Here is an 18,037-nt window from a genome sequence, read left to right as displayed (position 1 = left end):
CAGCCTCATCACGTGAGATCTCTGCAGTCACCGTAACACTTGACTGGTTTGCCAAATTCACACCATACTTTGGTAGGAAACAGGGGTGGCTTTAAAGGTTTTTTTGAGGTTTTTCTTTAAGCAAACACTAGACAATTTGCATAGTGAAAATATCAGGTTCTGACTTTGACCAGACTCTTCACTGTTTTACCCTTTTAATCAATTATCACTCACTAACAGGGGTGGTTTTCACCAAAACAGTCATCTTTAGGTACTCCAAAGTTTTCACGGGCCAAAAGTCAACTGTAGGACTACAATTCAAGAAAAGGCATACATTTTGGCTGTGGTACCGCAGATTACAAATGTCCAGCTGGACAACCTCTCCTATCCATGCAAAGCCATGCAACAGCCATGCTCCTGCTGGCAAAGATGATGCAATGCAATAATTCTCTACTACTTTAGGGGCTTTTTTAATGAATGCAAAACCACTTCAGGCTGTAATTATAAAAACAAAAACACAACAACAACAAAACCCAAAAGAAAAGTGGCTCAGAAAGGAATCATCATTCATTTAAAATTCAGACCCCGTGCCAGGGAGAGGGTGGGGGCCAACACACCACTGAAATCAAACAAGCACAAGGGAACTCAGGGTGTTCCAATTTGCCACTCAAACTTCCAAACTAAGGTAATGACTTGAAGCTGCCAGAAAAATTGTGGAAAAAAGTATGAGTAGATTTTTCTGTATTGTCTAAGCAAAGAATTAACCGAGGTGCCTAGAATAATGCTTACGCTCAGTGCTAAAATTCTAACTTAACAGTTGCACTGTAATCTTAGAACATTACCATATATTTGTCTTCCTGCATTAATGCTGACCTGATCCTGAACAAATAGCATTCAGCCTATAGCATCCGAGGAGCTATGCCCTCATCTGTGAAGTCAAAGTGAAATTCTGCTGCAGTTAACAGGATACTTATTGAATGCGTTAAGAAAATTCTCCTCTCATTCTTTTGTAACTACTTCAAGGGCAAGCTCTCCTTTCAAGCACACCTGGAAAGAAGTGGGCTATTCCCTATTTTCCCTCATCTCCAATGCTAATCAGAAAAAAAAAATGAATCATGACAGCTTTTGAACTACTCTATAAATTCGGTCCATTTTCCTTCCTACTATTCATTTTTTCAGTCTTTTTGTACCTTAGAGGACTAGACCTAAACTGCCCTCGTACTGAAACAGAGGGTTCCTCTGTGGGAAGCAGTGGGGAGGAGAGAGTGACACCAAAGGAACAATCAAAGGAGCCGCACAGTCTGTGGAAGCTCAGGTTTTCGAGTCCTTTAACAGAACTGACTCAGCTAACAATCCACACAGGAAAAGAGTAGCTGCAGTCCCTAAAGAATTTCATTTGAAAGCAAAGAGGAAACAAGGGCTAGTAAATGCCATTGTTACAGAAATAGCAGCTACATACACCCAGCTATTTCTATTATACAACAGAAATACTCTGCATTTAATATAATCTGTGGTTGCATTGCCAAGTTCAGGACTGGCAATAGGGACGGGACATTAAAACACATTGTTTTACCAGCTCCAAGGCAAGGGCAAGCAATGGGATTACTAATGAGCATTCAGAAGAGATTTTTTTTTTTTCTTTAAAAGTTAAAAAGAAAGTTACTAGACCACGCTGCAAGCTATGCCAGACTATGTCATCTATTATCAGTGCAAAGAGGTTCTTTATGTCAAAGGCAATCATCAGTTTTTTAAGGTGTGTGGGGAGGCCATCTTTGTGCTTACACCTTTCAGGATCAGTAACCGCAAGCATGTTTTCTAGAACACCCAGATAGATGTGGGAAAAAATTACTGGAGATCAAGTAGAAATAATTTCTAGAGATACTTAGAAGGCAAGTCAGAAACTACAAATGCATCACATAAAAGGAAACCAGTATTGAGGAAATGCAGTTATGTTTGTCTTGGAAGCACACTGAGTTGACTGCCAAAAATACATCTTTGGCTTCATTTTCCTCTCCCCTCACCTTTATAAATAACAGGCATGTCAAGCACCATCAACCTTTGACTTCTTGCAAAACAGATGGAAACGGTAAATTTGATCAGTCTAGATTTGAAGGGCAAGTAGCAACTGCAAAAGGGGACAGGAGGCAGGAAATCATTACTGCATCTGACACGTCTTATCCCAAGTCTGTTCGTATTAGCTATCGCCAAAAGAAAAATGACCAGTCACTCAGTCATGCTAATTCCACTTGCAAGGCTACTGAACTCAGACTTGCAGACTGAAAGCCGCTGTCCCCACGACAAGACTTTTCAATACTTTATCCAAACACCTTTTTCCTCTTTCGACAAAGAACAGAATCCTCTTTCCTGAAAAAATATAAACGCAATGTTGTATAAAAAATTTTTTTCAAAAATTGCCTGATTGTGAGGAATGGCATTGTCAACACCTGCCCAATTCACAGATGATCCTTACTTTAGTAGCAAAGTTTTCCAATTCCCATGGCTCAGCTGGAAGTAGCATCGCTGCTAGCAGTGACACTTGGCAAAAAGTTTGGGAATACCTAGGAGGGATGCAGGTAATTGTTTTATCATTAAATGTTAAGGCGGCAGTGCAAAGGGAGCACTTTTTGCACCCCTGTAAGCATCACCTGAGACAACTGATTAAGGGCTGTGCTCTTATGTTCCCTCTAGCAGGGCCAATCACAAAAGGATAAAACCACTGCATGTCAACTGTTTGCTTTCACAGGACACAGACAAAATAAGGCAAAACCCCCCCCTTCACTCTCTCTGATATACTGCAAAGACAAAGCTTAATTTCATCAAGGGCAAACTGGCTACATCGATTGGATTATTCATTTGGTATAATGGACTTTGCTTTCTTCCCGCAGCTTTCTCAAAACAAGAACAAAATGAAGATAAATCAGCTCTCACTCAAGGCCGACACACTATATATATTTACAGATTTCTAAGCCCTGCAGTACAACAGAAGCGAGGTACTCATGACATGGTTTTTTCCCCCCTGCAGTACTGTTACTTCTCCATAGGCTCCCCAGAAACCGTGTTTTGCAAAGGACGGGCTGCGACACAGCTCAGCAGCAGCTCCACGCTTCTCTCCTCCCTTCGGGTCTTTCTTTACCATTCCTGATAAAACGTATAGCTTTTCCTTTCTCAGCACAGAAGCCACTTTGATACATGTGAATGAAAGCGCACGCAACAGAACACCTTTTTGATCCTCCAAGCAAAGGATTAATTGCCTTTTTCTGAGGGAGCACCACTAACGTAATCCTACTTTGCAATTTCGACAACTGACGTAACTGCCAGAGTTCACGAAATCTAAAAATTACTTCCCCAACGTTATGTACGCTGTTGCTATTACATTAAAGATCTGGCCTCATCTTTTTTTTCACAGAATAAATGAGCCAGTTATGCCCACAAACTCAAACCACTGCTTTTAAGAATGGGATTATACATTTATCAGCCACGCCATATAATGGCAACACTTTCCACCACTTATTATTTTGCAAAAAGGGAATGACATACTGTATTGCATCATTGTATTTAGATCAAGGAGAAACCTGTGGCACAATACGTTATGGCAAAAGTTAACCTACGATAACCTCTTTAGAGAGCTGGGCCAGACTTTCTTTTGACTTACAACACATTGTAGCTGTAATTGAGCTAATTACAATGAACAAACGTTAGACCTGTGCAAAACAGGTGCAAAATCTCACACCCATTTATTATTCTGTTCATCTATACCTGAGGTGCAACAGCAGAATGTATGTCTGTAGTCAGTGAACACTGCCTGCGTGTGTTTAATGCACTGTCTTAAAGGGAAGGGCAATTCAGTTTGCATGAAAACAGCCTCCTTTCTAAAAGCATTGCACCTGCTAAAGTAAGATAATCATTGAAAGGAAGATGACCTCCTGGGTAATCACATAAATAAATCAGCACTGGCCTCAGAAAATCTCTGATGCTACCTAATACAACAGGCAGAAGACATTCATTTACTTTCTTCCTTTCCCAACCTCACTTTAAAGCAAGGCCGGTTACACGTTGAGAAGCTCTTTGCAAACCATTTAGGATTCTCAAAGGAGCAGATGATCTAGCGTATATTTCTTTTAAAAGCTTCGTGGGGAAAATGCATCATGCAATATTTCTCTACTTTTCTACAAGTAAATGAACAAAGCCAAAGTAAATCAGCAAGTGGCATGACATGCCAAAACCCAGAAACAAAACGAGCAATGAAATTATACTTATCACTTTGAAAAATCTCAGCCATTCATTTGAGATGCTTATGTTTGGGTAACCTTTGGAAGAATGTTTGCTGTTCCATTACACAAACAATGGAAATATTAGATAAGGAAAATAACCGCAGTTGCCAAGAATGCTCCATACACTCCTCTCAAATCATTAAGCATGTAGATATTATTTTATGGATATATATACATAGCGGGGACAGCAGGCATGTCAGATGCCCAAAACCGTTTCACCTAACCCCCGAGTCCGCATGGCTCCCAGCAGCTCGGTGCAGAAGTCCCTGAGCTGGTACCCCTGCATGGCGCCGGGCTGGCCCATACCTCCAAACACAGAAACAGAAGAGCCTTCAGCCTCGCCAAGGCCAAGGATTACGTTAACAGGCACGTTATACAGGACTTTGAGACAGAACTGTATGCCAAAGCAGAACTCCTTGCCTCACACGAGTTATTAACACACAATCATCTTGCACAGATTTTTCCCATCTGTTCACAATCTTGAAAGACCTCCCATGACAATGGTGTTTAACGGGAACTTGGGTCAGGCCCAGTGTTTCCCCACAGAACACAGCTGTAAAGAGACAGATAAATAATAATGGCTTCAGTGTTTTCTCCGCAGTGAGAGCAGGAGGAGCCCCCGGGCACAGAGGGGACACCCCAGTGCCCACCCTGTGGCCCTTCCTGCACTTCCCACGGCTCCCAGGGTGGTGGGCACCGCTGGGGCTTTCCCAGGCATGTCCCCAAAGGTCAATTTTTGGCAGTAGAAATCCATTGTTGGTACCTCTCAGGGGGTCAGCAACTAAAACAGTAACTTCAAAGTGAAAGAGCATCCAGAACCTGCCATCCTCCTTAGCTAACCTGCCTCTGACTGGAACGGTTAGTGACTTTGCTCAGCCCAGCTCCCGGGGGACATTCTGGGGGGATTTGTGGAGACCAGAGTGGGGCAGCAAAGGCAACAAGTGATTATTGAAGTGACCACAGAAAAACGTGAAGTTCTCACCAGCTCAACTGCACTTCCTGCTGCATCAAACACAAGATTAAAGGTGTTTTTTTCCCATGCCAGTTAGGAAAAGCATTGCAAAAAGACAACCCTTAGAGGCCTTCGCCATGACAATACTGAAGGCTTTTTTCATGGGGAAGGCTGTTTTCATTGTTTAAACCAACCCTTCCATGTGGAGAGAACATGTACAAATAAGGACTAGATGCGTACTTGGAGTTTGGCTTCTGGCCTGGGTGTGTTGGCAAATTGGCCTGAATTGCAAGTGATGTTTTGACCCCACAAATAAGGACGAGGAATCAGACAGCATGGCAATCTGGGGAGGGGGTGAGTCTTCTTTTATAGTGCTTTTAAGATGCTGCTTTGAAGATTTCCAACATACTTCAGCTCAGCCTCTCAACCAATTTCTTAAAACCTACTTTAGGGGAGCTGGCAACATAGCTTTTAAAAGAATACATTTCATGCGTAGCATAATGTTCATCCTAACCTTGAATTTAAAATAATTTAAGAAAATCTTGAACTTACATATAATATTTGATGGTTTGTGCATGATTAAGTGTATTCTTTTAACAACAGCTAAAACGATGCTATTACCAATTTCTTTACTTTCAGTATCTATTTTTTACAGTGTGGTTTTATAGATTTCAATCTCTGGCAATCCATTATTTTTTGTGTTTCTATTTTAAACTAGTATTTGTCGGAATCAAGTATCTTTCATTCCTTTCTCAATTTAAGTTCTTTACATACCTGTAGCTAATTTAACATAGAACAACATATTGGTGCACCTAACTGAAATTCAGTATGTACTAGCAAGATTACCTTCAAAAAAGAATATTGTGTTAATAACAGTGTATTTTTATAAAAGCAAGCTTGAGGAACCAAAACTAATGAGTACGAAAAGCAACTGGTTAATTTTGTTGCATTCAGTCTTTCTTCATATTTTACTTCCTAGTTAAAAATCATAAAAGGCTTTTTAGATTGTAATAATTAAAAATAAATACACCTACACAGTTGGCTTAATTGATATTCAGTCCATTCCTCCTACATAAAATATGCGTTTGAAAAGAGTAACTTACCTTGTGTCTGTCTTAACTAAGGGTAGCTATAATGGTTAAAAAGTCAACTTCTACACTAGAAATATTATCATTTAACTGCTCATTGATACTGATACTTTCTCTTGCCATGAAGCCTTTTTACAGTATCCTAAGAGAACTACAGCTAAAAAAAACAAACCCAAAACTTGCATTTTTCATACTAAAAGCAGATTCCACCAGCTCACATAATAATATCATATCTGAAACGTTCCCGCACTCCACCAGACCGTTTCTGGAAACTCAGTCTGTCGGGTGTCCACTAAACCCCAACAGAACCTTCTCCTGTAGTGCTGTAACATTATCACCACTGCATAACATCTTTTTGGAGCTGCTGTTTCAGGCCTGATCACACACATATCACCACGGGGAAAGTTTTTTTCTTTATATAAAAATGAAAGAAGCATCATTATAGCCAGCTATAACGATATTGGAATGATATCCCATGCACATTGGAAATTACTGCATCCAAGTATTTAAACAAGAAATCGTGGAAGTTAATTCAACACTGTATTCTTATAAGGAATAAACATTTTTGCAATATGAAGGGGATGTAGATTAAAATCTTACTGTAAATTGGTGGATAATACATAAAATTGTGGGTAAAATACAGTTAAGCATTGGAAGGAGTGGATTCCAGTCTTACTTGGTATTCATCCAACTAACTCATCACATTTTACCAGCTGTCCTTTATAAGGTATCACTAATGCTCGAGTGGGCCTCGGAGACTCAGATTGCATGGAAAATTATACAACTGTCACCACAGCTCTGCCCAACGGGGGATTCAGCGTTGTTTTGCAAAACGCCAGCTAGATCCTGCTCGGTTTCCGTACTATTACAATAATGAAAGTGAAACTAATCTGAATAAAAATATTTTTAAGGACGATTCAAGGAGACATATTGATATTTTTTCATATAAAGTGTTTCCATAGATGTTGGGGAGGTTCTTTTTATAAGCACTTAAATGATAGTTTTCATTATAATACAATCAGTTCAATGCAGGAAATCCCTTAGCCATAACTGAGAGCTGGGATCCACACTGCATCTATAGCTAGAAAAGCAACCAAAGAAAACATGAAGAAGAAACGGAAGCCTTGTAATCCATAGTCATCTTATGAATTTGTTCAGCATGCAAATACTATCCAACTCAACATTCAGTAGACTTTTAAAGCTCCACACTGATTAATACACGAATTCAGAAAACACTGGTAGGTGTAGCTTCACAGCAGTAAAAATAACATTTGAGTTACGCATAAAATGTCTTACCTTGAGAAGTTCAAGGCCTTTAAAACAGAACTTCAAAAAGGCATTTTTAGTACAAGTGATTGATTCTACCAGTCCACAGGTGGCACATCAAATATTAACATGGGAAATGAATTGCTGAGGAAACTCTGAGCCAATTGCTACTTCTTATTTTCTAAATATCGAGTAAGCCAGTAAATTCAGATTTTACACAAAATATTTTGTGTAAATACGTCTATAATTTTACCAAATTATAACGTGCCTGCTTCCAGGATACATTTTTTTCCTCTGTTCCAGTAACTGCTTAAGCCATAGCCCACAAAATGACAAAGACTTTATGAAAATAAACTCTGAAAGAGCTTACAAGCCTGGGAAGTATCAAATTCTACAGTCAAGTCCTCCTTCCTCTTTCATTCATATTCACCCAGAATTCTTGCTTGGCAAGAATTTATTGAGTTTACTGAAAGAAGAAGTAGTGCCCTGCAGTAACGCTTATTTTCTTACACCTCATAAAACTGTAAAATGTGCAGCACTCTGAACTATAAAAAAAATAGCAGAAGTTCAGTTGTGCTTCACCAAAAAAGAGGCTGGTTGGAAAAGCCATAGTGGCAAATTATGGGATTTCATAAAGATATTCCATGGGGGATCCATGGTTTGCTGCACATACCAAAAGATAAAACTCTATGGGAGCCTCCACTACTTATCTCAATATTTCATTTGTAAATCACGTCTACATAATGTTAAAATTCCATTTCCATAGAAGAAACTATTATGTTTCTGTCCTCTAATAGTCATATCTTCAAGAATATCCTCTTCACTGTATCTTAACTTTCTTAACTGTGCTTGGATACAAGAAAAGCAATGGCTAGGGACCTACATCAAAACCTATGGCTTATATTTTACATAAGCCTTTAAAGTTTTTCTGTTGAATTCTTATGGATACTTTCTCTCAAATGAGATTTCTGAGTTTGACATCACATATTTCAGAGAGATTCTCTCCTAAAACAATTTTTCCAAGCAAAACAACTAAAAATAAGATGAAAACTTAGTGTGACTGGGAATTCCTATTATGTGATCTAACTGAAAATTAAAACCCAGCAGAGTCCTTCATGATTCCAAGGCTATGCTGATTGCCATCTGAAGCTGGAGAGGTTTTTCCCTAATGCACAAGTGATGAAGCGCACGTAAGGCTTAGAGGAAAGTTACCTTATCTGAAGTATCAGAGATAGATTACTGCTGGAGTCAGCATGCCACACTAGTTGGATCCATACACTCTGTTCCGATATGAGGAATTAAGTTTCCCTGATGTCACAAATTGAACAGATAATGCAATTAATGTTTCCTTTGAAGTTCACATTGACCAGGTAACCGGCAGAATGAGTTGGCAAAACTTTACTGAAGTCACTGAAGTGGCCTCGGTTCACCCAGACCGAGACTTCATCTTTGACATTCTATAAACCACTAAGGCATATTTAAGATGCTGAATCCCCAGTGGAATATTTATAAATCAGCATTTATTCTGTCATGTAAATATAGAGATCCTGCACTTCTGTCTGGAATTCCCCAGATGTGTCAGGGATGTGTCAGAATCACTGCATATTCTCTGAAGAGCTGATCCTCTCCTGTACAACAGCTATTAGGCTACAAGAAAAGACCCACAGACATCTGGAAATCCCAGACAAGTGGCAGGATCTCATTTTCCTACCTCAGCACTCCTACTGGCAGCAATCCCCGGGTAGGAAAAGAGGTCCTGTCTGAAGGACCAGATACTTGGGCAAGATTAGAAAATGGGAGAGATCAGTTACAAAATGTTCCATTTGCCACTAGTTACTCCAGATACAAGATTGCACATGAATGCTGAAGCACTATTTGAGTTTGCTGCTCGTTTTAATACAGAATTAGCTTAATAATCCTTTGCTGAAAAGGTACTGTTCACAGCTTTATAGTTTATAATGTTTAAACAATACTGAGACTGTATATGATCAAGTGTTGGACCATGAAGAATTGACTTGAAGACTAGGCATTGATAGCTGCTCCTTTGGGACTCTTCAACTAGTGCAATTTATAACATCACACTATGTGATGCTATAATTGACATGTTTACAATCACACCGATAATTCAAGAGTTTCCAGCATTTAAACAGAGGAGTTAACTAAATGATTAATTTAAAAAAGGAGAGAATGGAATAAAGCCAACACTTGTAGCTTCTTGAAAAAGAAAATAAAAGGAACATCTTGGCTACTTTACAAGACAAGATAAATATTATAGACTCAAAGACTGTATAATTTCCAAGTGTTAATATTCCTTGGATATGAAAATGCAGTGATGAAAATAGAATTCTTAGAATTAAACAGAGTTTTACTTGCACTGAAAGAATTGATGAACAGGCAAATTGCATGAGGAGAGGGAAACATCCCACCACTGTCAATGTCAAGATTAGTAACCACAAAATCTACGTATTACATATTAAACCATAAAGTAACGTAACGTGTATCTCAAAAGGTCATTTCATATTCTAAGACATCTAAATACCTAGATATTCTTCCAAAGCAACTAGTATGCACCTTCTTTACCCCAAGAGCGTATATGCTAAAGCCTCTTTATCATGCCATAAAACAAGTGTTGATTGTTTTTGCTTGCCTTTTAAGGAAGAATTAATGCATTTAGCTGTTTGAATAAACAGCACCTCTTTTATTCTCGTGCTAGCTTTAGCTATAGCTAGACTGTTTTCATCTTCTTTCTGTTAAGACTCTTCTTTTGTTTTACTATTGTTGGGAATAATGGCAACACCATGAGAATTCTGTTCAGGTTTGAAACAAAAACATCTTTCTTTCACGATGTGGAGAGCCCCTATGCAGAGTCCCAATTCAAGTGAAGGGAAACGTGCTTACCTTCTGTTGGTGATGTCTTCAGATGTCTGCAGAGCCCCTCTGTTTCCCCATATGTCTCTTTAATTTTTACTACTGCTTCTGTTCCTCGAAGTTCCATGAGGGAGCGCAGTTCTTGCAGTGTGCACCCAAACTCTCCTGCATGGTTGGCCTCATTTCTTTGGTTCTTGGAATAAAAATCGCTATTTGTCATGTCACCCATTGTTGCTGATTATATTGCTCCACTCCTTATAGTTGATGCAATCTTAAAACTGTTTAAAAATTGAAGGAAAGGAATCTTGAATTCCGACCTCAGAAATTAAAAAGAATCCAGTGTGTGTCCAGCAAGCGACGTGGAGAATGCCTCTGGCGTGGAAGGTGTCCCTGACTGCCTAGTGGTCCGCAGAACGGCTGCTTTCAAGGCTGCAGACCAGCTCCACTCCATTCACCATTTCCCATTATGCTGCACCCAAGCTGTAGAATCTACATGGTCATTTCTTCCTCTGGACCTTTGGGAACAAACAGAAAAGGATTCATTACAAGAGTGAGCAATAACACTTTACAAAGGTGATTTCTAATTTATTCTATCATTGCCGTTTGACTCGTCATTTAAGAAAAGCTCTGCAGAAACACTGTACAGATGGCCTGGAAAACGCGGCAGGTAGTCAGAGCTAGCACCGACAAGAGGGATAACACGAGCGCTGTCTCAGATAAAGCTCTCTACAGCTGAAGCACCAATAGCAGTGTTGCTTACTTTAATCAAGTCCCAAGAGCACCTGCTAAATGAGATGGCTCATGAATATTAATAAGTAAGTGACTAGTCCGGTATGCAAGATGCACCTCCGGTGCGTGCTCTGCTTCATACAGCCGCATCAATCTTTCATCTGACAAGAACAAAGACTCTCATAAAGGCTACAAGGTAACAAAAAGTAGTTAAACGCTACTAGTTTTCATAATGGGTTAAAGCAAAACTGTTTTTCAGTGCAAGGGCAGTAAACTGGTGGAAAAACTAGAGCCACCATTACAAATTCAGAATACATTTCGATACATCTTCCAGCCTTGCCTTGCGTGAAAGGAAGGATATCCCAGAGAGGAGATAAAACACGTGAGTGGCTGGGATTGAGCCAGCAGAGCCATGTCTCACCCAAGGCAGCTGTTGGGCCACCTTCCTTCAGCAGGGGCTGTGACCCCCCCGCCCCTACAACCTGCACAGCTTCACCCGCATAGCGAAACCCCTGTGAGCCTCAACCCAACACACACACACACACACACAGGGTGGTGTCAGTTTTTTTTCTTTTCTTTTTTCTATTTTTCTTTCTCTTTTTTTTTTTTCTCCCCCCCCAGTGTTGAACAAGTCACATTTGGACCATCTGGGAGACAGTTGATTACTTGCTAAAACCAGCCTTTAAAACCTGTTTCCCCTTCCCATTTTCTAATGAAGTTGGTTTAAATACTGCTGAAACCAGCTATTATATTTGGCATGGAGAGTTTTAACAGAGATTAGTTTCTTTTTTGCCTCAAGTGGGTTAAAGCATGCGCACTGCCTAATCTATAGCTCTCAGAATAGTTTTTTCATAATAAAAAAGATCTTTAAAAGAGCACACCATCAGCCTAATGACTGAATAACCTGGCGTAGTCAAAGTGCATATTTGGAACTGTGTAGGTACAGCAATACACAGTGGAAATGAGTACACACATAAAGAGGATCCCAAAGCGTTTCAAGTCCCAACTGTATATTTGTGCAATAATTTTAATCTCCTGCCCACACATAGTTAATATAACACGCAGGCTTGGTATTTCCACTGATCTAACTGCACTGCCACTGCTCTCTGCATGCGAGAAAGATCAGGCCCACTCTATTAATTCCTTTTTGCCCACAGTGACATTATCTGCTTTGGAGCTGTCTAATATACCTTGTTCAATTAGACAAATCGAACCTCTACCTGCCCTCTCATTTACAGATAAAGACTCGACATTCCTTTGATTTCTGTAGAGGAAAAAAAAAAAAAAAAAAAAAAAGAGAAATACCAAAGTTTCACTACAATATTACAGAATGCAATTAAATTAGCGGTCAACTGCTACATGCTGCTTCTACTTATCCTGTTTATTGATATATATTCTAGTGCTAAGAACTTCTGCCAACCTTGATTTCACCTATTGCTTATCAAGTTCACGAGAAGAGAAGAATTTCAGCACAAAATGCAGCTTACAGTGAGCAATAAAGAGAATCTGGAAATAGTAATTAAAAAGGGTCTTTATTTGCCAAGCAATAGCCAAGGAGGAGATACTGTGCTCTGTCAACAATGCTCAGCTCTCCATGCTTGCATGCTGGTCGGTGCTCACAGTATCAATTAACTTCTAGAGAATTCCCTATGTATAGCATGCAGAAAAGACCTTGCTCACTAGTGCTTTATCTGCTTTTAAGCAGGATGGATCAGTATTCTGAATAGAAATAACATCAGCCTGTAGCGTTATTTTGGAAAAATTGCAGGGTAGAAATGTCACAGATGTCCAGTAAAACAGACTTCATCCCAAGAGACACTGAATCACCACAGTCTCCACTGATGATGTGCCCCCCCCCCCTCCTTTCCTAAAATCAGCATTTCAGACTCTTCCTGGTTTCATCTCTGATAAGTTGCTGCTGACAGCCACATCAAAAAAGCAGGCTCAGGTTTGATCATGAGAAAGAATACCCAGAAAAACATTGTGAAAAATAAGGCATCATTAATAATAATGAATAGCTAAAATGACAGACTGCTACTTACTTCCACCGGGCAAAAAAGAATCTCTTCCTAAGATAAGTACACTTCAAGACCTTGAACACTGGGTGGCTAAAACAGCCATGATGTTAAAAAAAACCAAACAAACCTAACAGAGAATTTATAGGACTTTGCCAGTCCTGTGGGCTTTTTAAACATTCCTCTAATAAAATAAAATTGTTCTTAAACTGTTCCATAACACCACAGTGAAAAGACAACTATTAGTATTTTCTGAGGAGAACCATCTACCCATTTAATTAGTGCTGCAAAGGGTACTAAACTCGGGATCAAAGATGTTTTCTGCGTGATTTTTTCTGCGGGATGTGTCCACCACTCTCAATCAAAGCATCTCTTTTCACCCACTGTGCCATCACTATACATTAATGCATTTGCTTCTATTCTTAGAAATTCATTGTCATTTGTCAGCCACAGCAAGACAGCGTTGTTGCTTTTTAGCATGTTTGAGTCATTCGCCTGCTTAATTTTTTATTTCACCTTCAATTAAATATTAATCAATAAACAACAAATATGAAGTCTACGCTTCCTTCAGTGCTTTAAAAACAAATCACTCGGAGTTCATGCTCTTCGTGATTCACCTGATGTTACGACACCAGGGAAACACCGTCTCACATTTTTGAAAGGCAACTGGTAAAATATAGAGAGCACAAAGCATGACTAACATTATTCACTGATAACGCACCTCTCTAATCCCATGGAATAAGATATGCAGGCTTCATTCGAGCCTTGAATCTCTTTTATGAAAAGGCCAGGAACTTTGCCAGAGCGTGTACCAGGTCAACGTGACTGACACACGACCACCCCACCCTTCCCGAGTGGTTAATATTCCTCTAACAATAGCTGAGGAATAGAAATCTTGAGACTTGAGGCATGAGACAATACTCACGGCTTTGCATCTCCAAAACGGATCAAATTGCTTGAAGTGGGTGACATTTAGAGTCCCCTCTACAAGAAATGCAAGTATTGCACTAGGTTTGGGTAGGGGTTTTTGTTTGATGTTTTGGGGAGGGAGGAAGTTAGGGAAGGGATTATTTTACAAAATACACTCAAAATACTGATTTTTTTCAATATGTGGATGTAATATAGGTGAAATCTTGGTTTTAAAAAAGCAGGCACCACAGGGGTGCTTCCAGTAGTATAGGGGAAGTCTGCATAACTAGTTGACAAAAAGATAGCCAGTGGCACTTGAAACTAATCCCACCACTATGGGTCTAAACTGGCTGAGGAATCATATCCCCAACAGTCAAAGGGAACAAGGCTGAGCAAACCACGCGTTTCAGCAGAAGGTGCATTGCACTGAGGATGGGAAATAGCCAGGGAGCTCAAGGACTTCTCCCTTTCTTGTCAGAGGAGCCCTGATCCCCTCAGAGCCTCCAGGCCAAAATTTCTCTATCTCTTTAACCCAAGGCCTGCTCAGTCTCTGTCCATCCAAAGACCATCATCTATAGCGTGTCAATGGTCTTCATTTATAACCAAATGCCTCCCAAGAGCCATCGCCCTCAAATCCGAGAGCATCGTTTGACACCATTCAGCACACAACCGTTTCCTCCTTAGTTACGTGCATTTGGTATCACCATTCTCCACGACAACAATTTATAGGGAAACCAGTCCTTCGTAGACATGTTCAGCAAAAGAGAAATAAAAGCCTCCAGTAACTTAAAAACTACTTTAATGCACAACGTTACATTGTTCTTCCAGACAAAAGCAGTAGCTTTTAATGAAGATTATTACTTTTCATTTTTTCTCACCAATGCTTCTGAAACAAGCTTTAAAAACAAGAAATTTGAGTAAAGAAAATTTCCTAAAGTGCAGTTTGAAAAACAACAGTACTCTGGGGACAAAAAGACAAAATAGCAACCCACCTACATTCACTTCAGGTAGAAAAAGGCTCCACATACTAGAAAACCTAAGTAAAATACTATCCTTATTTTCCTCATTAAAAAGTCAGAATAAGTCTTCACCCTGCTCTGGGATTTTGTTTGTCAAAGATGTCATGGATTTTTGTTGTACAAATGCACCACAAACTTGAATTATTTGTTGGTTGGTTTTTTTCTTCCAGAGTGGCTGCGTCTTGGAGAACAGGATACCATTCCTGTAGAGCCCAAGTCAAATATTTTTCGTCTTCTAGCTGCTTAAAGAAAATGCATGCCAATTAAAACAGAAGCAATTTGGATGAGCTAACTGCAGGCCTGCTGGGAAAACTATTCTTTGATTTCCCTAATCAGGAAAAGGCTCATCTTGGAAGCTTGTAAATATTTTCACAGTGTGTTAGAATGATTTCTAAGTAGATATGATCCCCGTGTATTCTGACACCCAATTTCATTTGGACTTCTATTGGCAGAATAACTAGTAGCAAAGTAACAAACCAGATTTCACCAGATCAGAATCTCAAGACTTGCATTTCACAGTCCTTAAAGGTCTGGATAAATAGTGGATTCATGATGACTCCAAAACTTCAAGATATAGTCATAAATAGACTGTTCTCTCTAAATTGTCATCTAAGATTATGCTAATTCTGATCTCAAAATCTGATGATGAAGAAATTGCCTGCATTACAGGAGGAAGGATGAAAAGGTAATCATTTCTTAATGGGTTGGCAGAGGAACAGGCAGGGAAGAGACACCAGCAAAGCCCAGGTACTACTCACTTATCACCCAGCTGGGAAGAAGGCACACAGAACTGGTTCCCACTACATTAAGCAGGGGGAATGTCCCAGACTGGACTCAGCAACTCAGACCCCTTGGACCTATAGAGAATCCCCAAAGTAAGGCAGGGGGGAAAGCACTGGAAGCATCACATTTTAGTGAGTAGATTTAACCAGATTAATCTATGCTCATTGCATTAGAGATACCATTCTTTGACAAAACAGAATTGGAAGCAGATTTAAGGGATATCATCCGAGAGGTTGTCTTTTTGAGACTACAGCTCCTCAAACTCTGATGTGAGGTGCGTGCAGCAACCAGTTGGCAACATACTGCAGAGGATGAAAAACTCAGGGCAGCCCTTTGCAAGGTGGAAACAGTTGAGAAAGAAAACCATAACCTGCTCTGTAGAAGTCTCCAAATGAGCAAAATAAATCAAACGTGGCGCAGCTGTACCACCTTTTACAACTTCTTCTTCTTTTCATGTCAAAAGCAAAACGTCCATCCATTTGTGAATATAATCTTTGTGGACCAGAATGAGAAATGGGTTGTCTATCCAAGCTGTTAATGAAGCCAATCAAACTCACCCAAAGATGCTCAAACTCACACTCTCTTAACAAAAATACTGACTTTGAAGTTTAATTATCAGGAATGCACAAGATGCAGAAGGAACTAAAGAAAAACACCATTTGAATAAAAGCAGGTTGGCACCTTCACAAGTGTGAAATTTTTGTTTAATACCAGGAAACCGAGAGCAGATAAAGGAAGAGAAACTGAACTTGGTAGCTAAGTGTTGTCTGAAAATATTCCTAACTTTTCACTACATTTCTTAATGACTTTCAAGTCGCATTAACTCGTACATAATTCATTCATTATTAGCACACAGGAATGAGACATTTATACATTCCATCTACAAAAAAAAATAATCAGAATTTCCTCTATGATGCTTCATTCAGTTGTTGTTCTAAGACAGGAATAGGTTTCCCCTGATAATATGAAGACATAAAGACAATAAAGTTATTGTATTATTTTTAAAATATTTAAAAATGAAAAATATTTAAAAAAAAAAATCACAGGCAACTATCTATTATAATCCCTGAAGTAACAATTGTTTCAGACCTTTCAGTATGAATCCACGCCTCCAGCCAGCTTGCACTTCTTGTACAAGATTTGCTATCAGGTAAAATAAATAAAAAGGATTCTATGCCTCCTGTAACATACTGTTGTTGTGACACTGTCACAAAATAAATCTTTATTTAAGGGGCACAAAATTACATTAATTTCAGTTATAGAATAAGGCTATTTACTAAGGATTTTTACCAAACAGAATCAAACTCTTTCACAAATTAGCTGAATTTTTTTTTTCCATGCTGTACCAGAATACTGAGGGAAATTTAAAATAACAATTGTGAAACAAAACTACCTCCAGTGCCCGGCTACAGTGTACAGTTATTCAGTCTACAATTTGATACAAAGTCTGTTTTCCACCATTACTCTTCTAAATGGTTACAGCGAAGCCAAATGAACTACTGACAGGAACAAAAATACTATTAAAGGAATCAATTCAGTCCCATTAAAGTCAATGAAATGGCTCTATCAATGACTTCTGGGGGATTGGATCAGGTCCTGCAGATGAAACCCTTCCTTCTCCGACGCCAGAATTCCGCTCTTTATGAATACTGTTAGTAGACAGACTGCAATAAGAAACCAAATCATGTTTATTATTGCTCATCACTGAGCACTTGTCGGAGTTAGGAAATATTCCTGTCTTTGCTCTGCAGCCCATCAGCGCGGCTGAGCTCGGGCACTGCGGGACGGGACCAGGGGGGTCAGCAGCAGAACTTGCTCTGCCCGGGACAGAGCCCTACACCGCACTACAGATCCCTACTGGAAAGTCAGCTCCTCTCCAAGGACATTTTTCTAGTCAGGTCTGCACTAGCCGCAAGTTTTAAGAACCCTCTGTCATTTCTTACGAGTACTAACATGAATTTATTTTGTTTTGCTTTCAGTGACAAAATGAAAGGTTGTTTTTCCATTAGCTATTTATTCTCCCAAGACTCTAATTCCCCATTGCAAAGCAGTTACTGGATTTCTTTTATTCACTACCTTCCTACACAATACATATTCCTACTCTTCAGGGTTATACTTTTGGCACTGAACAACGACCTATTCTACATAGCTATACGTA

At 39.5% G+C, this 18,037-nt stretch overlaps 1 protein-coding gene across 1 annotated transcript in view; it reads right to left on the bottom strand.

Annotated features, from left to right (window-relative positions):
* Positions 1-18,037, bottom strand: part of ATP2B2 (ATPase plasma membrane Ca2+ transporting 2) — a 425,551-nt gene that overhangs the window by 166,866 nt on the left and 240,648 nt on the right. Inside the window, exon 4 of the mRNA XM_074152043.1 lies at positions 10,455-10,939. Coding sequence (XP_074008144.1) covers positions 10,455-10,653 — 199 coding nt within the window. The 5' untranslated portion in view covers positions 10,654-10,939. The remainder of the gene's footprint in view (positions 1-10,454; positions 10,940-18,037) is intronic.

Source organism: Numenius arquata, chromosome 8 (assembly GCF_964106895.1).
Source record: "Numenius arquata chromosome 8, bNumArq3.hap1.1, whole genome shotgun sequence".
Taxonomy (NCBI): domain Eukaryota; kingdom Metazoa; phylum Chordata; class Aves; order Charadriiformes; family Scolopacidae; genus Numenius; species Numenius arquata.
Note: the sequence above shows the minus strand (reverse complement) of the source record. Positions and strands in the feature narration are given on the sequence as shown.